This window comes from Anopheles coustani, chromosome 3 (genome assembly GCF_943734705.1).
Source record: "Anopheles coustani chromosome 3, idAnoCousDA_361_x.2, whole genome shotgun sequence".
Lineage (NCBI taxonomy): Eukaryota > Metazoa > Arthropoda > Insecta > Diptera > Culicidae > Anopheles > Anopheles coustani.
Window position 1 is genome coordinate 24,880,108 of NC_071288.1, and position 18,214 is coordinate 24,898,321.

Here is an 18,214-nt window from a genome sequence, read left to right on the forward strand (position 1 = left end):
AGAACCCCGTCGGCAGTCGGGACCGACTTCGCCCTGTCGATCTGATTTCCGATGCAAAGTGTTCCGTTTTGAATACACTCGCTTTCCGAGACGGTGCAACAAAACGGGCCGATATGTAATCATCGGTTCGATAGCGCCCTTAAGCTACACAAGGGATAGCTTTGTATGCAAAATCACACACTTTAAACGCCTTTGACGGCTACCGAACCGATCATTACACGAGCAAGCGAACACAATGTGTGCTCAGCAGCAGCAACAGCAGCATGTTGTCGATTAGGTTACCGCAAACGGCACGACAATGTACCTAGCAGTGGGCTCCAGTAGCCTCCGACTCCAATTAGAGAGCGCCAGCCAATGTCCATTTACCGTGGTTGGCGTGTGTGTTTTTTTGTCGAAACGCGTCACATTATAAACGATCGAGATGCTAATGGGATTTGAAACGCCAACATGATTTTTGAGGTGGTGAAAAATTAGTTACGTTTTTGGCATGCTCATTAAATGCCGTTGTCAAAGTTGAACCGAGGTTAAATAGGTCAAGAGTATAGTCTGATTGTTTTAAATAAGATTTATAGATGTAGATAGAATAGTTATGTAGAATAAAATAATGGGTTGCTCTAAAACTTCTTTTTGCAGAATCTAGACCAGCAATAAAACAAGATGCAATTTTTGTTTTTTAATTGCATTGTTCATAGTATGTTGTTTCGCGTCTAAATCAATGTTATCGTTTATCATTTCATTCTTAGAAATGGACTGCGATTCTCAAATGTGATCCACAGTACAGCCAACACGAAACAAATCTACTATTGATCTAAGTTTAGATTTTAAGTCGTTTAAACGAAGAAAGGAAACTGACCTTTTCTTCTTGACGCTTAGTTTGATCTCTGAAACCCAACCAGAGAAAAAGAAAATGCTAAACAAAACCAGAGTACGGAGAAATATGTGTATGTTTTTATCGCAAAATTGTTTAAACAGATTTAAATGATAATGAAATAGCACAAACTTCAGGTCAAACGTATATCGAATCTGATTGCAATTGCATATGAGGCATATTTTATTATTTTGTTTAGTTTTTTTGCACAAAAATTGATACAGGCCACCTTATCTTACGAAACTGCACGTTGCCGAAAATCCCGTCCCTAAAAGGAACATCCCCTCGGCCAAACATAATCAATCGCATTCCTCCGATTACGAAGAGTTCCCGCGTGCGTTTTCTTATTTAATCTTCGGTCAATTTATTTAACTCATTTAGGAGGTTACATCACACCTGCCAAACTCACAAGCATACACACACACACACACTGAAATGAACAAGGAGAGCCATTCAGCCACCGGCCCCAGAAGGGCACTTGGGTACCGGACAAGTGGCCAATCTCGTGATGTTTTATTTTTTCCCGTCACTCTTTCCCTTCGCTTGACGACACGGGGTGACGAGGAAAAACAAGAGACGCGGTGATGTGACCGTTTCCGAATCCGTCGGACAATCGCTGACTCATCGCGTACAATGCGGTTATCGATAGGCCAAGTGGCGGAAAGAAAGGCACCTTTCGTTCGATCTCTCGCTCCCTTTTCTTCCTAACCTACTACTAAAAAGTGGCGAAAAAAAGTCCCCAATCTAACCCAATCTCCACCCTTACCTTGAGACCCTTGCGGAAGTGTTTAACCACGGTCGTACGCCCGGCGGATCGCTTTCTTTAGAGTGCTGAAGGTAACTTCTCCTGTGGCCAAAAACAAAATCACGTTACGTTCCGGGGAACGCTGGGTCAACGGTACGCCGTGCGGGACGGTGTGCAAACCGACCAGATGACATCTCGGAGCTTGAGCGGTACTTTGCCATTTCTAATGACGAACCGCCCAAAAGGATTTAAAATCCAAGAAGCCCATGGAAAAAAGAAACAACGCACTTAAAGAATTGAGCAAAACGCGCGAAGAGATTTTAATGTCATTTTTCACATCCTTCCTCTTTTTTTCTCATCGTTGCGAACCGTACCGGCGGGCGTTACAACATGTGTCAGTGTGTTCGTTTGCATCACTCAAATTACTGTCGATTGATTCGCCGGACGGGGCGAAAGTGGTCGGTTCGGTTCGATTTTCGGTTGAAAATGAAATTTAACTAAATGGCCACAAAATTTGAAAAATGTTAGACATAAACGACACAACTGCGCCAAGAAAAGAAAAGAGCGAGGATGGTTATGACGAGGGGGGGCGGTGGGTGGTCAAAAGGTGGCAGCAACCCGATTTCGCCCTCGGGGTGCGCGCTGCACGAACGAAAGAAGGAAGAGAAAATGGCGGCTAAGAAAAGAAAAGCCGAGATTTACCTTCGGTGAAACATCGCACTCCCAAAGTGCGCGCCCCCCAGTGAGCATATACATAATTAATGGGCCATTTGACCGAAGGCTAAGATTCGCACGGACCTTTCCCTTTCGTTGGCCGCTCCCGCTCCCTGTTCCTCCTCCTTCTTCTCCTCCTCCCGGAGTTTGTTTTCTCCCGCGGGCTCGGGACATCACCTCCGCGCTTTGCATTCCTTGAGACGGAAATGGCGGATTTACTTGCCGTTAAAAAGTTTGCCTGTGTGTCTGTGTATGTTTCACTCTTTTTTGTGGGTATTTTTTCTTTCAATATTTTATCTCAACTTTTTTGGCAAACGGCCGGAGACGGTACAAATTGGGCGGTACAAAAAGCCACACAAGCCCAGATGTCTTAGAGAAAGGTGAAGATAGTTTGAAGTAGAAAAAAACACACACAGACACACAAAAGGGAAGAGAAAAGCAATACACCTGGATTATGCAAACACGTCGTGCAAGCGCGCGCACAAATTGTTATCGTTAAGTGTCCACACGCCGGACGCGTCTCTTCGTCAAAAGGAAAAGGTGCAACACGCCTAATGCGGATTTAGCCACTTCATTGGATTACCTTCGTTTTTTTTTTGTTTCATTGCTTTGCTAAAAAGAAATTTTCGTAATGACGCTCAAAGTCGGCGGTATTTTTTTTATCTTTCCAAATTGATTAAATGATTTTTAATCTCTCCGTCCAGGGTATCCCGACGTGCCCGATCAACCTGAGCACGCTGCGGACGCGGTTGCCCGACCTCGGCAACTGGAGTCTGCCCCACATATGCAAGGAAGCGGTCACCAGCAGCAACGGTACGACGCCGGAGGGTGCCTCCGGTAACTACAGCAGCAACATTACCGCCACGGCCGACGCCTTCTACCAGCCGCCGACGCCGGGGTCGCTGCACGCCACCGCCGCACCGGGTGCCGCCGCCGGGACGGCCGTCACCGTACAGCCGACGGCCCAGCAGCACTACCACCAGACCAATCTGCACAAGTTCTACAAGGCGCACAAGAAGATGCCGGCCTTCCGTGGCCGCCGAGGGTGGTGCGGGTGTCTGCAGGTAAGCAACGCTAAGTACTTTTCCCTCCCGAAGCAGGTAGCCCAGTAAAAAAAGTAGCCAGACTTTCCTCCGATGCCCTGTTAACATGTCCCCTCGTAGCCTGAATCGGACCACCTGATTGCCATTCTAATGTCAATCATGTAAATCGCACACGATTAGACGCAACGGCCGATCGTATTTCTTGTTTACACAGACCACATCGTTATCGGCGAATCGATCTCATAAACATGCGGTTGTTCGAGGTATCGGTTTCGATGATCGGTTTCGTTGCGTAACCCAACCGAAGGAATTGTTTTAGCAAAATAAATTGATAATTTATTTCACAACAAACCACGCAACCGGGTTCGTCGCTTGCGGCCCTGCGGAGGGGTAAGTCTTTTGATTCGTTCCAAAGGAAATATGGCTGTCAGTCGAGCAGGGCTGACCACCGTAAGTGTTGCTTCCGCTTGCGTCCGCTGCAAGTAACCGAATCTGATTCGATTAAGCTGCGTGGTTCCCGATTGTCCCTACGCCACGATAAGGGCTTCGACGCGAGTTAATTCGTCGCCCAGCGTAGATTGAATTAAACGCTTTCAATTTGCCGCCGGACACGGGCCGATTTATTCATATTTTATTTCCCGCTCTCACAGCGCGATACACGTGCGCGCACGCGGAATTTATTCCAGAAACCTGAGCCAGTAACACCCGGTCCGAATCGGATCCGATCGCTCCGAATCGGTTCCGTAATCGTGCCTGCGCCAACGCGTCGCCGCACGAGACTCTGCGTGGCTCTGCGATCCGTGGTCCGATTCTGTGGGCAATCATTTATCAGCATAAGCCGAGCATGTGCGCCCCGGCTTCGAGACGATGTACAAGGCGCCAACACACACTTGCCGCGAACGAACGAACGACCACGCTCGGTGAAAAGAGGTTTCGACCCCTGGTGGAACCTTTGGCCACAGGCCAGCAGGAGGACTTCCGCGTGTGCACGAAGCCACTAGCGATGGACCGCCATCCTGGTGCGGGAACTTAACATTAACGAAATCAAATTTTCGACACGGTTGCGTATGGGACGGGTTCGTTCGTGAGCGTGCGGGGAAGAAAGTAGTCACCGTACCGAAGCCATAGAACGAGCCACTTGACCGGTTCCTCTATAAACCTTTCTCACACTCGCACACACATCCCAATCTCGCCCCACGGTTTCACTCTCGATCCATTACTCTAGGCTTCAGAAGGCGATCGATAGAAATAATTTATCATGATATCATGTTCGCGATATGTGTCGCGGTGACTTATCATCAGGCGAGCCAACCCGTGTCGAAGCCGTGGCCGGTGCATGCTTCCTGCCCCGGGGCGGTGGGCACCGTCGTTTGAAGCCGTAAGCCGTCATCTACCTTCCCATACGGCGGTCGGCGTTTCACTCTATACATCGTGCAACGATGCAATATTGCGATATGAAATTAGTAAACAAAAACAGTAAACGAGGAAGTAGAGCTCCCCGAGCAATATAGCACTCAATGTTGCGGTGATTTATCGATGGAGATTTTAACCGCTTTAGTTTAGTTTGAGATCGGTATCGTGCGAGGGAACACATTTTAAACTGAGTTCAAAACAAGAGGGAGAGGGCTTTCTTTGCGACCTGGCACGATATGTAGTTAACCGACGTGAGGATGATAAAATAAATAGATTGTTTATTCGTAATTGATCGCCACGATTGTCGAAGATTGACTCCGCTCCGGAGCGCCAGCATGTATAACAAAGTGAAAAGTAGGATAATATTTTCGCTTTCCATTAAGTCCTTTTGCGAAATCGATCGATCAGACTGATCATTCAATCAGTTTAATATTAAAAGGAGCGTCAATAATAAACGCTTATTTTTCCTTCAAATGATTCGCAAATGAATTATACAAGATGTAATCTAAGGCAAAAATAATCAATATACCAAAAAGGTTCAATATTAATTAGCAGTCCAACATTTCTTCACATTTATTCCCATTGCGAACAATTGTCCCAGACCAACATAACTTTACATGCGAAGGGCAAATGTTGACAAATACGAAGGTCCTGCGTAAATCCTTTTCGAACAAGGAAATTCTTTTTTCTCATTTTGGAACCCCATTGACAATCAAGCTACAAGTTCAATGGTGTCGTCGTCGGGGTAATTTGTAAGGTGATAACCTTTCCGAACATCGACACAATACCGGGGTGGCCCGCTCATCTATCCCTTTGCGTCGCAAGGGTCGCCAAAAAGTGTGCCAAGATCAGCGTCATTTACCAACTGTACGTAAATTATGGACAATCCCGTCAACGAGGACCGTTGCTCATAAATTCCATAATTGGCGAATGCGATCCCATACTGTGCTCCGGGGCGGGAATGGAACGCTGACCACAGCGAAGAAGAAAGAGCAGCCTTGGTGGGCGATCACTTTTCCGCGCAAGGAAGCTTCAATTGGGCATTGCCCATAAAAGGGGATATAAAACCACCGAAGTGCTCTTCCCGACGACGTGCGACATTCGTTGGGGGCATTTTTATCTTACAAATCATCAGACATCTTTCACGGTTGATAATTATGTTCACCCATTACCACGCGGAATCCTTGGCTTTAGAGAGGGTTTATTTTCCGTGCGAAGAATGGTGAAGGTTGGCGAAGTAATAAGGAAGTCGTCGCCCCTGGCACAGCCATATGGTACCACCAACGGTGTTAATGTGCATCACCGTATTCGGTGGCGGGTTCCTCTTTTCCTTAACGTAAGGAACTCAAGGTTTCACCGACTTTTAATCTTGCGCTTTATTTGTTCGCATTCTCATAAATTGTACAACTAACCCAAGCCGCATCGTTCTTAAGCTTCCGACTTGCGAATAGTCTGAGAAGTTCCAAGACGATCTCAATCGAATAAGAAAACCCTCCGATCTACCGATGGATTGTGTAATGAACTACATCCCGATGCGTTGTCACAGGAGTACCGATTATGTACGCGTTTAATTTGCATGCCGCGTGTTAATGGTAATGTGCACTCGGTTGCACTCGGTTGCATTTAGCCGTCGATAGCATTCGAAGTATTGAGCTGAACCGAGTGCACGTTCCATGCAACTTCCAGTGACATAATTGGTCGTGCGTACGCATTTCTCGATCCTCCAGAGCCAAAGCGAACCGAGTGACAACTGTTGGTTCACGAAGCTGCGATAACAGATCGACTGGCCATCGTTTTACGGATGTTATGTACGACTTGGGGTGATTTTATGCGATTCATATGCAAGAAGGAATATTACTACTCGCGGTTGATCAACAGGAAACGTTGTTTCAGCACTAACAACATCTCTGCCTATGTCAGCATGTGCCTGACGTTGTTCTAAAATGTTTCAGTGTGCCATGGAAAGGGTGGATTCAAAAACAAAATTTAAACGTATTTTCGAAGTTATATGGAAAGAAACACGTTTTTAGCATTTATTCATGCTTCTTTCACAACGTTGAATGAGTTGAGTAGTTTTATTTTTAATTTTATCAGTCGCAATTTCGAAAAGTCCCTGCAACTATTCCCTTGGACAAATGTCTGCCCAAATTTCAACATACTATTTGTTGCGAAAAGGGCAATTATGTTAAAACAGCTGTCCTTGGTTAACGGCAGCCAAAATTAAACACCGCCCCCCTTAATGAAAACGAAAAGACAACAGTGTGTCCAACCTTTTTACTATCTGTCGCCGAGCCCCGAAGATATTGATCACCTTCTGGGGTTGAATACTGGTCACCGGACAAACTTTTCTTTCACTTTTGTTAAGCCAATGACGCCACCACAAGAAAAAAAACACGGCCTAACAAACAATGGAACGTCAGAATCGATGTCAGGGCAGTCGAAGAAAACAAAAGTTGTCTTGTGCGAAGATAAACCATCGAACAACATGCTGATGGGGTGGGTTTCGTGGGAAACCCTAACCTGACATAACGATCCGATGCAAGAAGTGAGAAGAACCCAAGGTTCAACGCTGTTTCGCGCTTATCAGACACCGTTTGTACAGGGTTTCTCACGCCCTCTCCGGCGCGACCTCGCGGGTCGAGTTTTATTTTCTCTTCAGTTCGATCACAATTTTGCCCCACATAATTTACTTTAACTTTGACTTTAAACGATCGGATTGAAAGACGGCAAAAGGGCTCGATTCGATTCCGAGAGCCTCGAACGAGCGAAATTGCTGCGCCAAGATCGATTTCCTGCACTTGAACCAGAAAAGGTCGGGCTCGAGGGAAATGAAAAATCACGTCAATAATCAATCATCATACTCTTCGGGTTGTGTGCCAGCAATCATGGCGCATCCCCGCGCTTCCCCAGGGAGGGCAAAGAACCGTTAATCATGCACCGAACCACATTTCCAAGCGGAAAGTCGATTGCCGACCTTTCGCGCCACAGAGCAACATAATTATTGACGGGAGGAAAAACAGATGGGTCCTTTAAAAAAATGCATTGGGTGTTGGGGAAATGGTAAAAGAACACGCCCAACCACACAACCTTCTTTATCTTTACCTACCCTCCATTTCCTTTTTTGTTATCTGACCGAGTGTTATGTGCCTTCTTTCTCCATTCTTTCGATTCGGCCCAATTTCTCACTCCTTTTTTCCACTCCCTGGCCTGGGCGATGCGGTAATGGGGGGTAGTTGAACCAAATTGATGAAAATTGAATCATACTAATCTTCCGCGGCCGGATTTAATAAGATCTAGTTCAAAGACACGCACACAGCCGGTGCGATCGTGATCGATTTTTATGTGCGTTTCCTAGTGTTTCTTTTTCTTCGCAACTTCGACTCCGAGTTATTCAAATCGGCATGATAAAGTAGATCAACCGCGTATTGCAAACAAGAGGAATCAATCGTATTGCACGCCTGGTTGTTTAACGATCGTAACATTTGATTCGCACAAATTGATTTGATCGAAAGGAAGCAAAGCATAAACGGAAGAAATTGTAACGAATTATCAGTACATTTTCACTTCCAACGCACTAATGTGAACCATGAACAAATTGCTACGGAATAAGGTGTTTTGAAAAACAGTGATGCAACCTATGTAAGGTGATAAACTGGGTTTATTACAACACCACAATATTTAATTGTTAATATATACATATAAAAAGTTCCAATTAAATTTTTCCCCTCAAAACTATCGTACAAAAATACATAGTTCAAACCAACATTAACATCCAATAAGGAAAGAACTTAAAGTCGAACTCATCAATACTAAAATTTACATCCACAATAGTAAGTGAATAATGTTATTGGAAAATTTGATACTACTTCTCAGCTCCACGATAAACCCTAAAACTGCAAAAAGATTGTTTTAGCTAATTAATTCAAATACTTAAAATGGCTTTAAAAGCATTCGAGGCCCTAAAACAGCAACGAAATGGCATTCAAGACCCCTTAAAATAGTATATTAAAACAAAAAAGGTTCTAAAATACGCTCCACAAGTGTTTTCTGTTCACTTTTCATGAGAATTCCAACTATTTCGTTTCTGTTGGAAAAGAATCTCCGGAATAAAGATAACTTAAAAAGAAGTCTGTATATGGGCTTAGCTTGAACAAGAACAACAAAAAGTTTGAAGATGATCAACACCAGTAAATCTAAGCGTGCTTCTTACTTTAGAATGGTCTAAGTAGCCATGTGCTGCCCGACACGAGCGGCAGGATGGCATTTCTTTTCGAAATTCTTGGTTTTGTTAAAGAATTACTTATGTTTTTGTTTTTCAAAACTGTTAGTGCTCAACGAAGTGTAGAACTCCAAACACGTTTTAAATGAAACCCTCTTTTCATTTTAAATGAAACCCTCTTTACCCTCCCGTAGGACGATGAACCGCCCGAAATCTGCGTGGTCGAGGGAGTGTTCTCCCTGCAGACACTCACGCCCACCCAACCGATGCCGGCCATCGACGAGCTGGACAGCAAGTTCGCCGAGCTGGTCGAGGAGCTGGATCTCACCGCGCCGAACAAGGCCGCCATGATGAGCCTGCCGCCGCAGAAGAAGTGGCAGATCTACTGTTCGCGCAAAAGTCCCCTGGACGCGGGCCCGAACGGTGCGACGCTGCAGACGGTTCCACCCTCGCCGGAGCACTACATCGAGCGGCTGAAGGACATGGCGGTGCAGCTGAAGGCGTGCGCACCGGACGAGTCACCGACGCACGAGTACGGTCCGAAGATCGAGTCCCAAACGGCGCTATTCGATGCACTCAAAACGGCCCTACGGACGTCGGCGCACAGCTTCGTCATCCGGTTCATCGAGCTGCAGGGTCTACCGGCCCTGCTAGATCTTCTCCAGGCACTGGACATCCGGGTGGCCAACAGTCCGCTGCACACCAGCCTCATCGGGTGCATCAAGGCACTCATGAATAACTCCACCGGCCGCTCGCACGTTCTCGCCCATCCGACCGGGATCGATACGATCGCACGATCGCTGGCGGCCGACAACACCAAGACCAAGATTGCCGCCCTGGAGATCCTCGGCGCCGTCTGCCTGGTGCCGGGTGGGCACAAAAAGGTTCTGACGGCGATGCTGCACTTCCAGGAGTACGCGGCCGAACGGGCCCGCTTCCAGGGCATCGTGAACGATCTCGACCGCTCGACCGGTGCGTACCGGGACGATGTCAACCTGAAGACGGCCATCATGTCGTTCATCAACGCCGTGCTGAACTACGGCCCGGGCCAGGAGAACCTCGAGTTCCGGCTGCACCTGCGCTATGAGTTCCTGATGCTCGGCATTCAGCCGGTGATCGACAAGCTGCGCAAGCACGAGAACGAGACGCTCAACCGCCATCTGGACTTCTTCGAGATGGTGCGCAACGAGGACGAGAAGGAGCTGGCGCGCAAGTTCGACCACGAGCACGTGGACACCAAGAGTGCGTCGGCCATGTTTGATCTGTTGCGCCGCAAGCTCAGTCACTCGCCAGCCTACCCACATCTGCTCTCCTTGCTGCAGCACATGCTGCTGCTGCCACCTCCGACGACCGGTCCGAACGCACAACACTGGCTGCTATTCGATCGGGTCGTGCAACAGCTGGTACTCCAGCACGAGGAACGCCCCGCCAGCGACATCATCGACCCGGATGGCCAGGGAGCGGACAAGCGATCCGAGACGGGTTCGTGCGGTACCTCATCCTCGCTGAAACTACAGGATCCCGACGTTGCGCCACTCTCGATCGACGTGCGGAAGATCGTGAAGCTGCTCGTGAAGGAGGAAGAACTGGTGGCAGCTCGGTCCCGCGCCGAAGACCTCGAGCGGGAGAATGCCGAAATCGTCGCCCGACTGGCCAAGCGCGAGCAGGATCTCGACCAGCGTACGCAGGAAAAGGAAGATCTGGAGACATCGCTCGCTCGGATGCGCGAGCGGCTCGAGAAGGAGAGTGCCAACCACTCGCAGGCCGTCCAGCGGGCGCTGAACGCGGAGATGCGCGCCGAGGACCTGCAGCATCGGTTCGTCAGCGAGCAGCAGGAGCGCATCCGGCTCGAACGGCTCGTCACCGAGGGTAGCATTCCCGACGACCAGAAGGTGGCGGGACTGCAGGGTGCCAACTGTAACGGGCAGGTCTCAGCCGGTGCTCCACCCCCACCTCCGGCCCCGTGCAAGCTTCCACCTCCGCCTCCACCACCGATGATGATGATGCCGGCCGCGCCACCTCCACCGCCTGCTCCGGGCGGTCTTCCCAGCCTGGCGCCGGTAGGCAGCGGACCTCAACCGCCGGTCGCGCCGAAGGAAGCGCCGAAGAAGAACGTCCCACAGCCGGCCAACCCCCTGAAGAGCTTTAACTGGTCCAAGCTGCCCGACAGCAAGCTGCAGGGTACGGTCTGGAGCGAGCTGGACGATACAAAGTGGTACAACAGCATCGAGCTCGAGTCAATCGACAAGCTGTTTTCGGCCTACCAGAAGAATGGCGTTGCGGTAAGTTCCGAGTCAACGAGACGAGCGTCCCGGACATGTGCTAACTTATTTCTTTTGCAGAACGATGGATCCATTGAAGATCTACGCCTGATCGGAAAGAACAAGACCAAAATTCTTTCCGTCATTGATGGTCGGCGAGCGCAGAACTGCACCATCCTGCTAAGCAAGCTCAAAATGTCAGACGAAGAGATATCCAAGTAAGTTCCAGTGATACTAATGGAGTGAGTTCAGGACCAATAACTAACCGGTCTTCCTTTGCAGGGCTATCCTATCGATGGACTCCAACGAGCAACTTCCGATCGACATGGTGGAACAGCTGCTCAAGTTTACCCCGTCGACTGAGGAGCGTGCCCTGCTGGACGAGCACTCCGAGGACATCGACTCGTTGGCCCGTGCCGACCGGTTCCTGTATGAAATTTCCAAGTAAGATCGTTAGGGATAAGGCTTTGGAGCTAGGACTAAGTTGTCCCTTTCTTTATCACTTTTGCGTCCCATAGAATACCTCACTACGAGCAGCGCCTGAAGAGCTTGCACTACAAGAAGCGATTCCAGGTGACGGTGAATGACATCTCACCGCGAATTGCCAGTGTCATGGAGGCGTCCCGCGAGGTAGCACGATCGCGCAAGCTCCGCAAGCTGCTAGAGCTCGTGCTGGCACTCGGCAACTACATGAACCGTGGGGCCCGAGGCAATGCGTCCGGGTTCCGGCTGGCGTCGCTCAACCGGCTCGCGGACACCAAGTCCAGTGCGGCCAAGGGAACCACCCTGCTGCACTATCTGGTGCAGATCGTCGAGAAGAAGTTCAAGGACGTGCTGACGCTCGAGGAGGACTTGCCGCACGTAAAGGAAGCTTCCAAGGTAGCGCTCGGTGAGATGGACAAGGACATTCAGATGCTTCGCGGTGGGCTGACCGACGTCAGCAGGGAGATTGAGTTCCACCGGAGTAGTGGTGCGTCACTGCCCGGTGATCGGTTCCTTCCGGTTATGCGCGAGTTCCACGCCCAGGCGTCGGTACGTTTTGCCGAGCTGGAGGATCAGTTCCAGGATATGAAGACGAGGTAATTTGCTGGAGATGTTTGGGAGTAGTGGCTATAAAGGGTCCTAATTACCGCATCATTCATCCGTCGATAGGTTCGATCGTGCCGTGCGGCTTTTCGGCGAGGATGGCTCGATCGTGCAGCCGGAGGAGTTCTTCGGCATCTTCGACGGGTTCCTTACCGCACTGATGGAGGCGAAGATGGACAACGAAAACTTCCGGCGGCGCCAGGAGGAGGAAGAAAAGCGCGCCAAGCAGGAGGCCGAGGTAAGGGTCACGAATTGCACACTTCCTTTTCGGCAAGTGCACACCTGAATCACCGGTTTCATCGTCCCCTTTTCCTCTCGCAGCTCAAAAAGCGTACCATCGAACGGAAATCCAAAGAGGGTCTGCTCAACTCGGTCGCCGGAAAGCTGGGCCTCAAGTCGAAGCACTCGAATGGCACGAACGGACCGGTGATGACCGCCGATGCCAACAACAAGGGTGAGTTCGACGACCTCATCTCCGCGCTCCGAACGGGTGACGTGTTCGGCGAGGACATGGCCAAATTCAAGCGGTCCCGCAAGACACGCCTCGGACCGAACGGGACCAACAATACGTCGCCACCGCGCAGCCGGAATAGCATCGGACGGGAGGATAGCCGCGAGCGGACCGTCGTGGCCAATCGGCGACAGTAGGAATTCGAGTACTAAATTTCGGAGTACTCTTCCAAGCTGGGCGGACGAACGAGCCGGCGGATGGCCAGTAGATAAATCAAATGTTTTTTTGTCTCTTGTTACGCTCTTTCGAGTCGAATCGTCGTCTTGTATGTATCCGGTTCTTCCGCATTCTTCTGGAGACACCAATCATGATGGGGGAAGGAAGAAACGAGTAAACCTTGTCTAAGCGTTAGGAGCCGTACTCACGCTTTCCTCGTTCGATATGGTAGGCCAAATTAGTGTACGTGTATGATATGCGAGGGATATAAATCATACCAAGTCAAGTCAAGTCTTTCGAGGTACTCTGACCAGCAGCTTCCTCAAAGTTTAGTACTAGTTTAGCGACCTCTAAGTTACCGGTAACATTATTTCCACCTATTCTTTTTTCTTATAAGTTTATTTAAACGACGACCCAGACCGCTCAAACCTGTTAGTCTCTATCTGTTTATCGTCCCTTACTCAAACCCCTTGTGTCCCTGTGAATCTAACCCTTAAGGAACAATTCTCAGCTGAAGCAGTTTGTTTATTTGTGTATAATTTCGTTGTGTATAGTGCTTTAGTTGTAAGAGCCCAGTCTTCGATCCCGTAGTCATCCTAACAGTCGTCTCATCATCGTGTGACCAGCCTGACCGAGGTCTTCCTTACTATCTACTCTCGCTATCGCATTTCTAGTTAGCTGCAATCTCATCCCTTCTCATCCCCGCCTCCAGTCCATAGTCAGTGCGTGTGTAAGTGTGTGTGTGTATATGGGTGATTAGGTGGTAGGTTTCCCAATCCCTTCCGTCTTGGAATGTGCACCCACCATCAATTTATTTATTTCACCTTCGAACTCATCCTGTTTGCATTCCCGATTCCTTATGTTTTCGAGCAAACACAAAACATACCTGGAAGATGCACAACTTATCGTTAAAAGGATGTGAAAATTGCAAAAAGGAAAAATAAAATAAAATCAAATAAAAAATCATAAACGAAGAGAAGAAAGGGAAGCGTAGAAATGCTAGTATGAAAAAAAGGAAGCGATTACGAAAGGAGATCATACATGCAGTAAACCAAATGCACATAACTTTTCGAAACATTTTGGCTCATGGTTAGAGAACGTGTTTTTTTTTTGCTCATTTCGTATGCGAAATATGTGGAAAAGGGCACATTTTGAACGTTACCCAAAAGCAAAACAGAAAATAAAGGAGACGATTTGAAAGTATCAAAAATTGTAAATTTTAATCCTACGTCCCACGTCTCGCAAAGGCACTCCACCGGCACATAGTTCCACAAGAGGAGAGAAAAATAAATCATATCGCACATTTTCACCCCACTTTTCCATCGACAAGCGTTTTCACAATAAAATAATACGTTTGTACCAGCAAAAAAACAAAAAGATACCTTCACCGGAGGAACGTTCGAAATGTTTTTGGTGTAAATCACGCCCGCCAAGCAGGATTTTCGAACAGCTAGTGACCATTGGCCGAAGATCGCCTGGTGGTGATCGGTTTTATGGAACGTTTTATAAAAAAAAAAGTATAACGAAAACACAAACACACACACATAGATAATAAAATTGCACCAATGGTGATGTGCGGAAGCAAACAGTAAATGCGGTAACGTAAAAATATTAGCATATTGTCGTAAAAGAATAATTTAGTATCGTGGATAAGAACGGTAGCACGCGAGAAATGGTAGTTTAGAACGCCCGATACCCACGGTGTGGCTGGAAAGTGGCGGTGTTTGTTAGTACGGGAAGGAAATAATAACTCATTTCTGTTGGTTATCAGTTAGGGTTCCATTTTTAATCAGCCGTGGCGTGGATGTATGAAACCCACCAAAGCCAGTCGGAGTGTAAATATATCTATATAGACTTGTTTGAGCAGACACGAGAAGGTGAAGTGCGTAGGATGGGTTCACAGCATCCTTCTTTTCTCGGCGCGACTTTGGAGGACACAAAAATTTGAGCGACGTAACGTCACCACCTTTTCGCCACCATACCGCCCCGACGCACACGTCTCCAGCGAAACGCTATCGGGCACGTTTACTAAGTCAGAAACTATAGCTCTTTCGATGGCATGATTACGATTCTCTTCGGTTTACGTTTTGGACATGTTTTGAACATTTTTTAATTCATTCTTGACTAGAGCGAGGGAATGAATAAGCTCTAGATCAACTAATCGAAAATGGACGGAGGACAGTCACATGTAGTAGGATGCTCGGAGCCAGTTCCCGATTCCCGCAGTCCACATGTATGTTCCCTTAAGTGAGTGTTTTACGCTTGATAACAGTGAATTACTGGATTTATCAAAGACCAAAAGTTTGTCGGAATTCGCGGGACTGAAGGGAAGGGCGCGAAGCACGTTAGCGAACCTAGCGATCGGTAGTTGATTTTTTCATAGCGATGATCGGTACACGGTGGAACGATCGATGTGTGCGTAAAATGTTTTCTCGGAATCGAAAATTGAATATGAAATATATATATGAAAAAGGAAATAAATGTGACCGTGTTCTTGAGGGTTTCATTTACCGAAAGAAAAGGGGATCGTTCGTTCGGAAACATTTCTTTCCACATGTTTGAGGGAGATTCCTGCGAGGCTGGAGGCTATTTCGTCAACAATCCACAACGACCACGTGGTGTGTGCTTTTTATTTCCTACCTCTAAACCGTGCCCCTTTTCCATTCATCACCGGCGTTTCGTGTTTCGTTTTAGCTTCACACCGGTTCCCTCGATTGTGGCGGCCCTTGCTTCGGTCGTACTTCCCGGTCGCGCTCCCGTGCTTAACTTACTGATTTCCACTTTTGTCGCTCGCTGAATGGCAGCTATTTGGCTTTTTATCGCCGGGTTCCGATACTGTCGCTGGTGCTCCGATTGGGTTTCGTCCGACGGGACATCATCAAAAATGTCCTTCACATTAAGCATCCGTTTGGTGAAGAACATTTGCGGCGTAATGCGTTCCTGCTGCTTCGGACCGAACAGGCTCACCAGACCCCACGGTTCTGCTGCCCGGCCTGCAGAACCAGCTGGCGTCGACGTTTCCTTCCCATTCGCTTCCAACAACCAGACGGCATTGCGTACCTGCATGCGAAATAGTTCCGTCTCCTCGAGATTTACGTTTTTGCTCACGTTTAGCACGGTCTCGAGTGGATTTACGATGTACATCGGGCTGTGGTCGGGTTTTAGTATGGATCCACCGATGTTTAGACTTATTGCACGCTGACTGAAATCGAACGCCGAGTAAAACTCGAAAAACTGCACGAGTAATTGCTCCAGCGTGGACGTGTTCGTACTCTGGAACGATCCGTAGATAGAGGGATTTTTGAGAAACGCCAGCGCCCATCCCGCCTCCCCGCTGTCGCCGAACCTCGTCAACGACAGCGTGTCTTGCTGCTGGGAAGCGGCACTGAGTTGAATGAGCTTGTTGATCGATGGCAGGATGGGAGTTTTGAGCTGCTGTAGAAAGTACATGACCAGCATGGTGAGGGAAAAATTTGTAATCCAATAGCCGGGAGCTTGATTCGTCAGTCCGACCGACTGAGCCCAACGGCGCACGCAGAACGTTAGCGGCCGGACACGCTCATCCAGCTGCCCGAACAGATAGAGCAGCTCGGACATGTACACGCCTGCGGTATTGTTCATCGTGAGATCGATCTCCAGGTCCAGATGCTCGTGGTGATACTTCACGATGGGGACGCGAGCTTTCAGTATCCTCCGTACGCTATTGACCCCCGGAAGGAACAGTTGCAGAACGTCCCCAATGGATTCTAGCTGTCGCTGCACCTGAGTCCTCTCGTTTGGGTTGGTTGCTTTCGTGTGGTACACGAGCCGGGAGTTCCGATCCGGTGGTTCACCCGATCGCGAGTCCAGATCGAGTATCACATCCAAATCACACCCCATCCGACCGTACCCGTTCACGGAGGATCCAAAAGGGTGGGCCAGTGCCTGAGGGAACATTCCCTGAAGCGAAGATTCTAGCTGACGTACCGCTAAAAACCGAAGCCTTTTACCAAGGTCGTTTAGCATCGTTACCCGATGCAACACCTTCACCTGATCGTCGATTGTTTCCGCCGCCGATAGGAGTTCATTCAGATCGGCTTCCTCGATCGATCGCGTCCCGTCGATCGGCGAGAGTGGTCGCTTTGGTTCTTCCTGGACGACTAGCTTCGGTTTTGGGCCGGTACGGAACCACATGAATATGGACCGCGCTCTTACACCGGGTCGTTCTGTGCTGAATACACCGGATTGCATGGCCGCATCGGCCTCCGAGGTGCTGCTGTACTCGAGGAGGATGTAATGACAATCTCCGTCCGAATCGCCCTCCACGCGATAATGGTGCGCGGTTTCAATGTTTCCAAACTGTGAGCAGTAGTGGTACAACTCGTTGTACGATCGTTCGCTGCTCACTTGCACCAGTATGCTTCGCCTTGCCTCTGTACGCCTTGCTGACAGCATCGTATCGAACGTTCGAACATTTGCTACAAGGGAAAACACAAATTGCGGGTGAACTGCGCGAAGATCTTGGTGGTTAGCCATATTTCATTACCACTGCAGTACCGAACTGGCCAGCTTGGTCGAGGGAAGGCTGTTCGCCCGGGTGGCTGAAGTATCCGTCGGAGGAACCCAACCACGGGCGTCCGCCTCGGGCGAACTGTCGTCCGGTAAATGTGAAACATTTTGGCAGTGAATGGATTCGAATCTTACGAAACGAATACTGGATCCACCGGCGCGATGGAAGGCAATCTACACAGAATATTTCACGATTCAATAAACACGATCCTGTTACATGATGTTTATTTCTTGCCAATTCTGTCAAAACTTGTGCAACGAACGTTGTCCGGATGGTAGAGGTTAGGTACGGCAAGAGGTGCACGCAAGAGCAAGATGCCAATACAATACAAACCCGGTGGAAATTCTACAATCTAACATGCATACAAATGTTTACTACAATAAATTACAAAATCACAAGAAAAAGTTGTGAAATGAGATTATTTTCTAACAATTTTAAGTACTTTAAGCAGTGAAAAATAAGCAAAGCAATGAGAAAACGAGTTTTCTTCGTTGTTTACAGTGCCAACAAACGATAGTTTGTGTATACATTTTCACTGGGCAGTATTTACAACCTTTGGCAGTCATACCAGTTGTCAACTTCCATGCCGCATTGTTTATTTCCAATTACATCGAGCTGCGTGTTCTTGCGAAAATCAGATGAAATCAAC

At 48.4% G+C, this 18,214-nt stretch overlaps 2 protein-coding genes across 3 annotated transcripts; one reads left to right on the top strand and one right to left on the bottom strand.

Annotated features, from left to right (window-relative positions):
* The first annotated feature begins 3,036 nt into the window (after positions 1-3,036).
* On the top strand, positions 3,037-13,572 carry LOC131271967 (disheveled-associated activator of morphogenesis 1). 2 transcript variants are annotated; one of them, XM_058273565.1, is made up of 7 exons: positions 3,038-3,391; positions 9,197-11,284; positions 11,345-11,481; positions 11,546-11,707; positions 11,782-12,342; positions 12,416-12,587; positions 12,671-13,572. In XM_058273565.1, the coding sequence occupies exons 1-7, from the start codon at positions 3,347-3,349 to the stop codon at positions 12,995-12,997; spliced, it is 3,492 nt and encodes a 1,163-aa protein (XP_058129548.1). In that variant the 5' UTR covers positions 3,038-3,346; the 3' UTR covers positions 12,998-13,572. The 2 variants fall into 2 exon arrangements, with proteins under 2 accessions (XP_058129547.1, XP_058129548.1); XM_058273564.1 differs by having other exon boundaries at positions 3,037-3,391; positions 9,197-11,481.
* Positions 13,573-15,611: 2,039 nt separating this feature from the next.
* LOC131271936 (poly(A) RNA polymerase, mitochondrial) lies at positions 15,612-17,801 on the bottom strand. Its single transcript, XM_058273525.1, has 2 exons — positions 17,542-17,801; positions 15,612-17,473 (listed from the first exon to the last, which is right to left on the bottom strand). Exons 1-2 carry the CDS (start codon positions 17,669-17,671, stop codon positions 15,684-15,686), a joined length of 1,920 nt encoding a protein of 639 aa, XP_058129508.1. The 5' UTR covers positions 17,672-17,801; the 3' UTR covers positions 15,612-15,683.
* Positions 17,802-18,214: the final 413 nt, after the last annotated feature.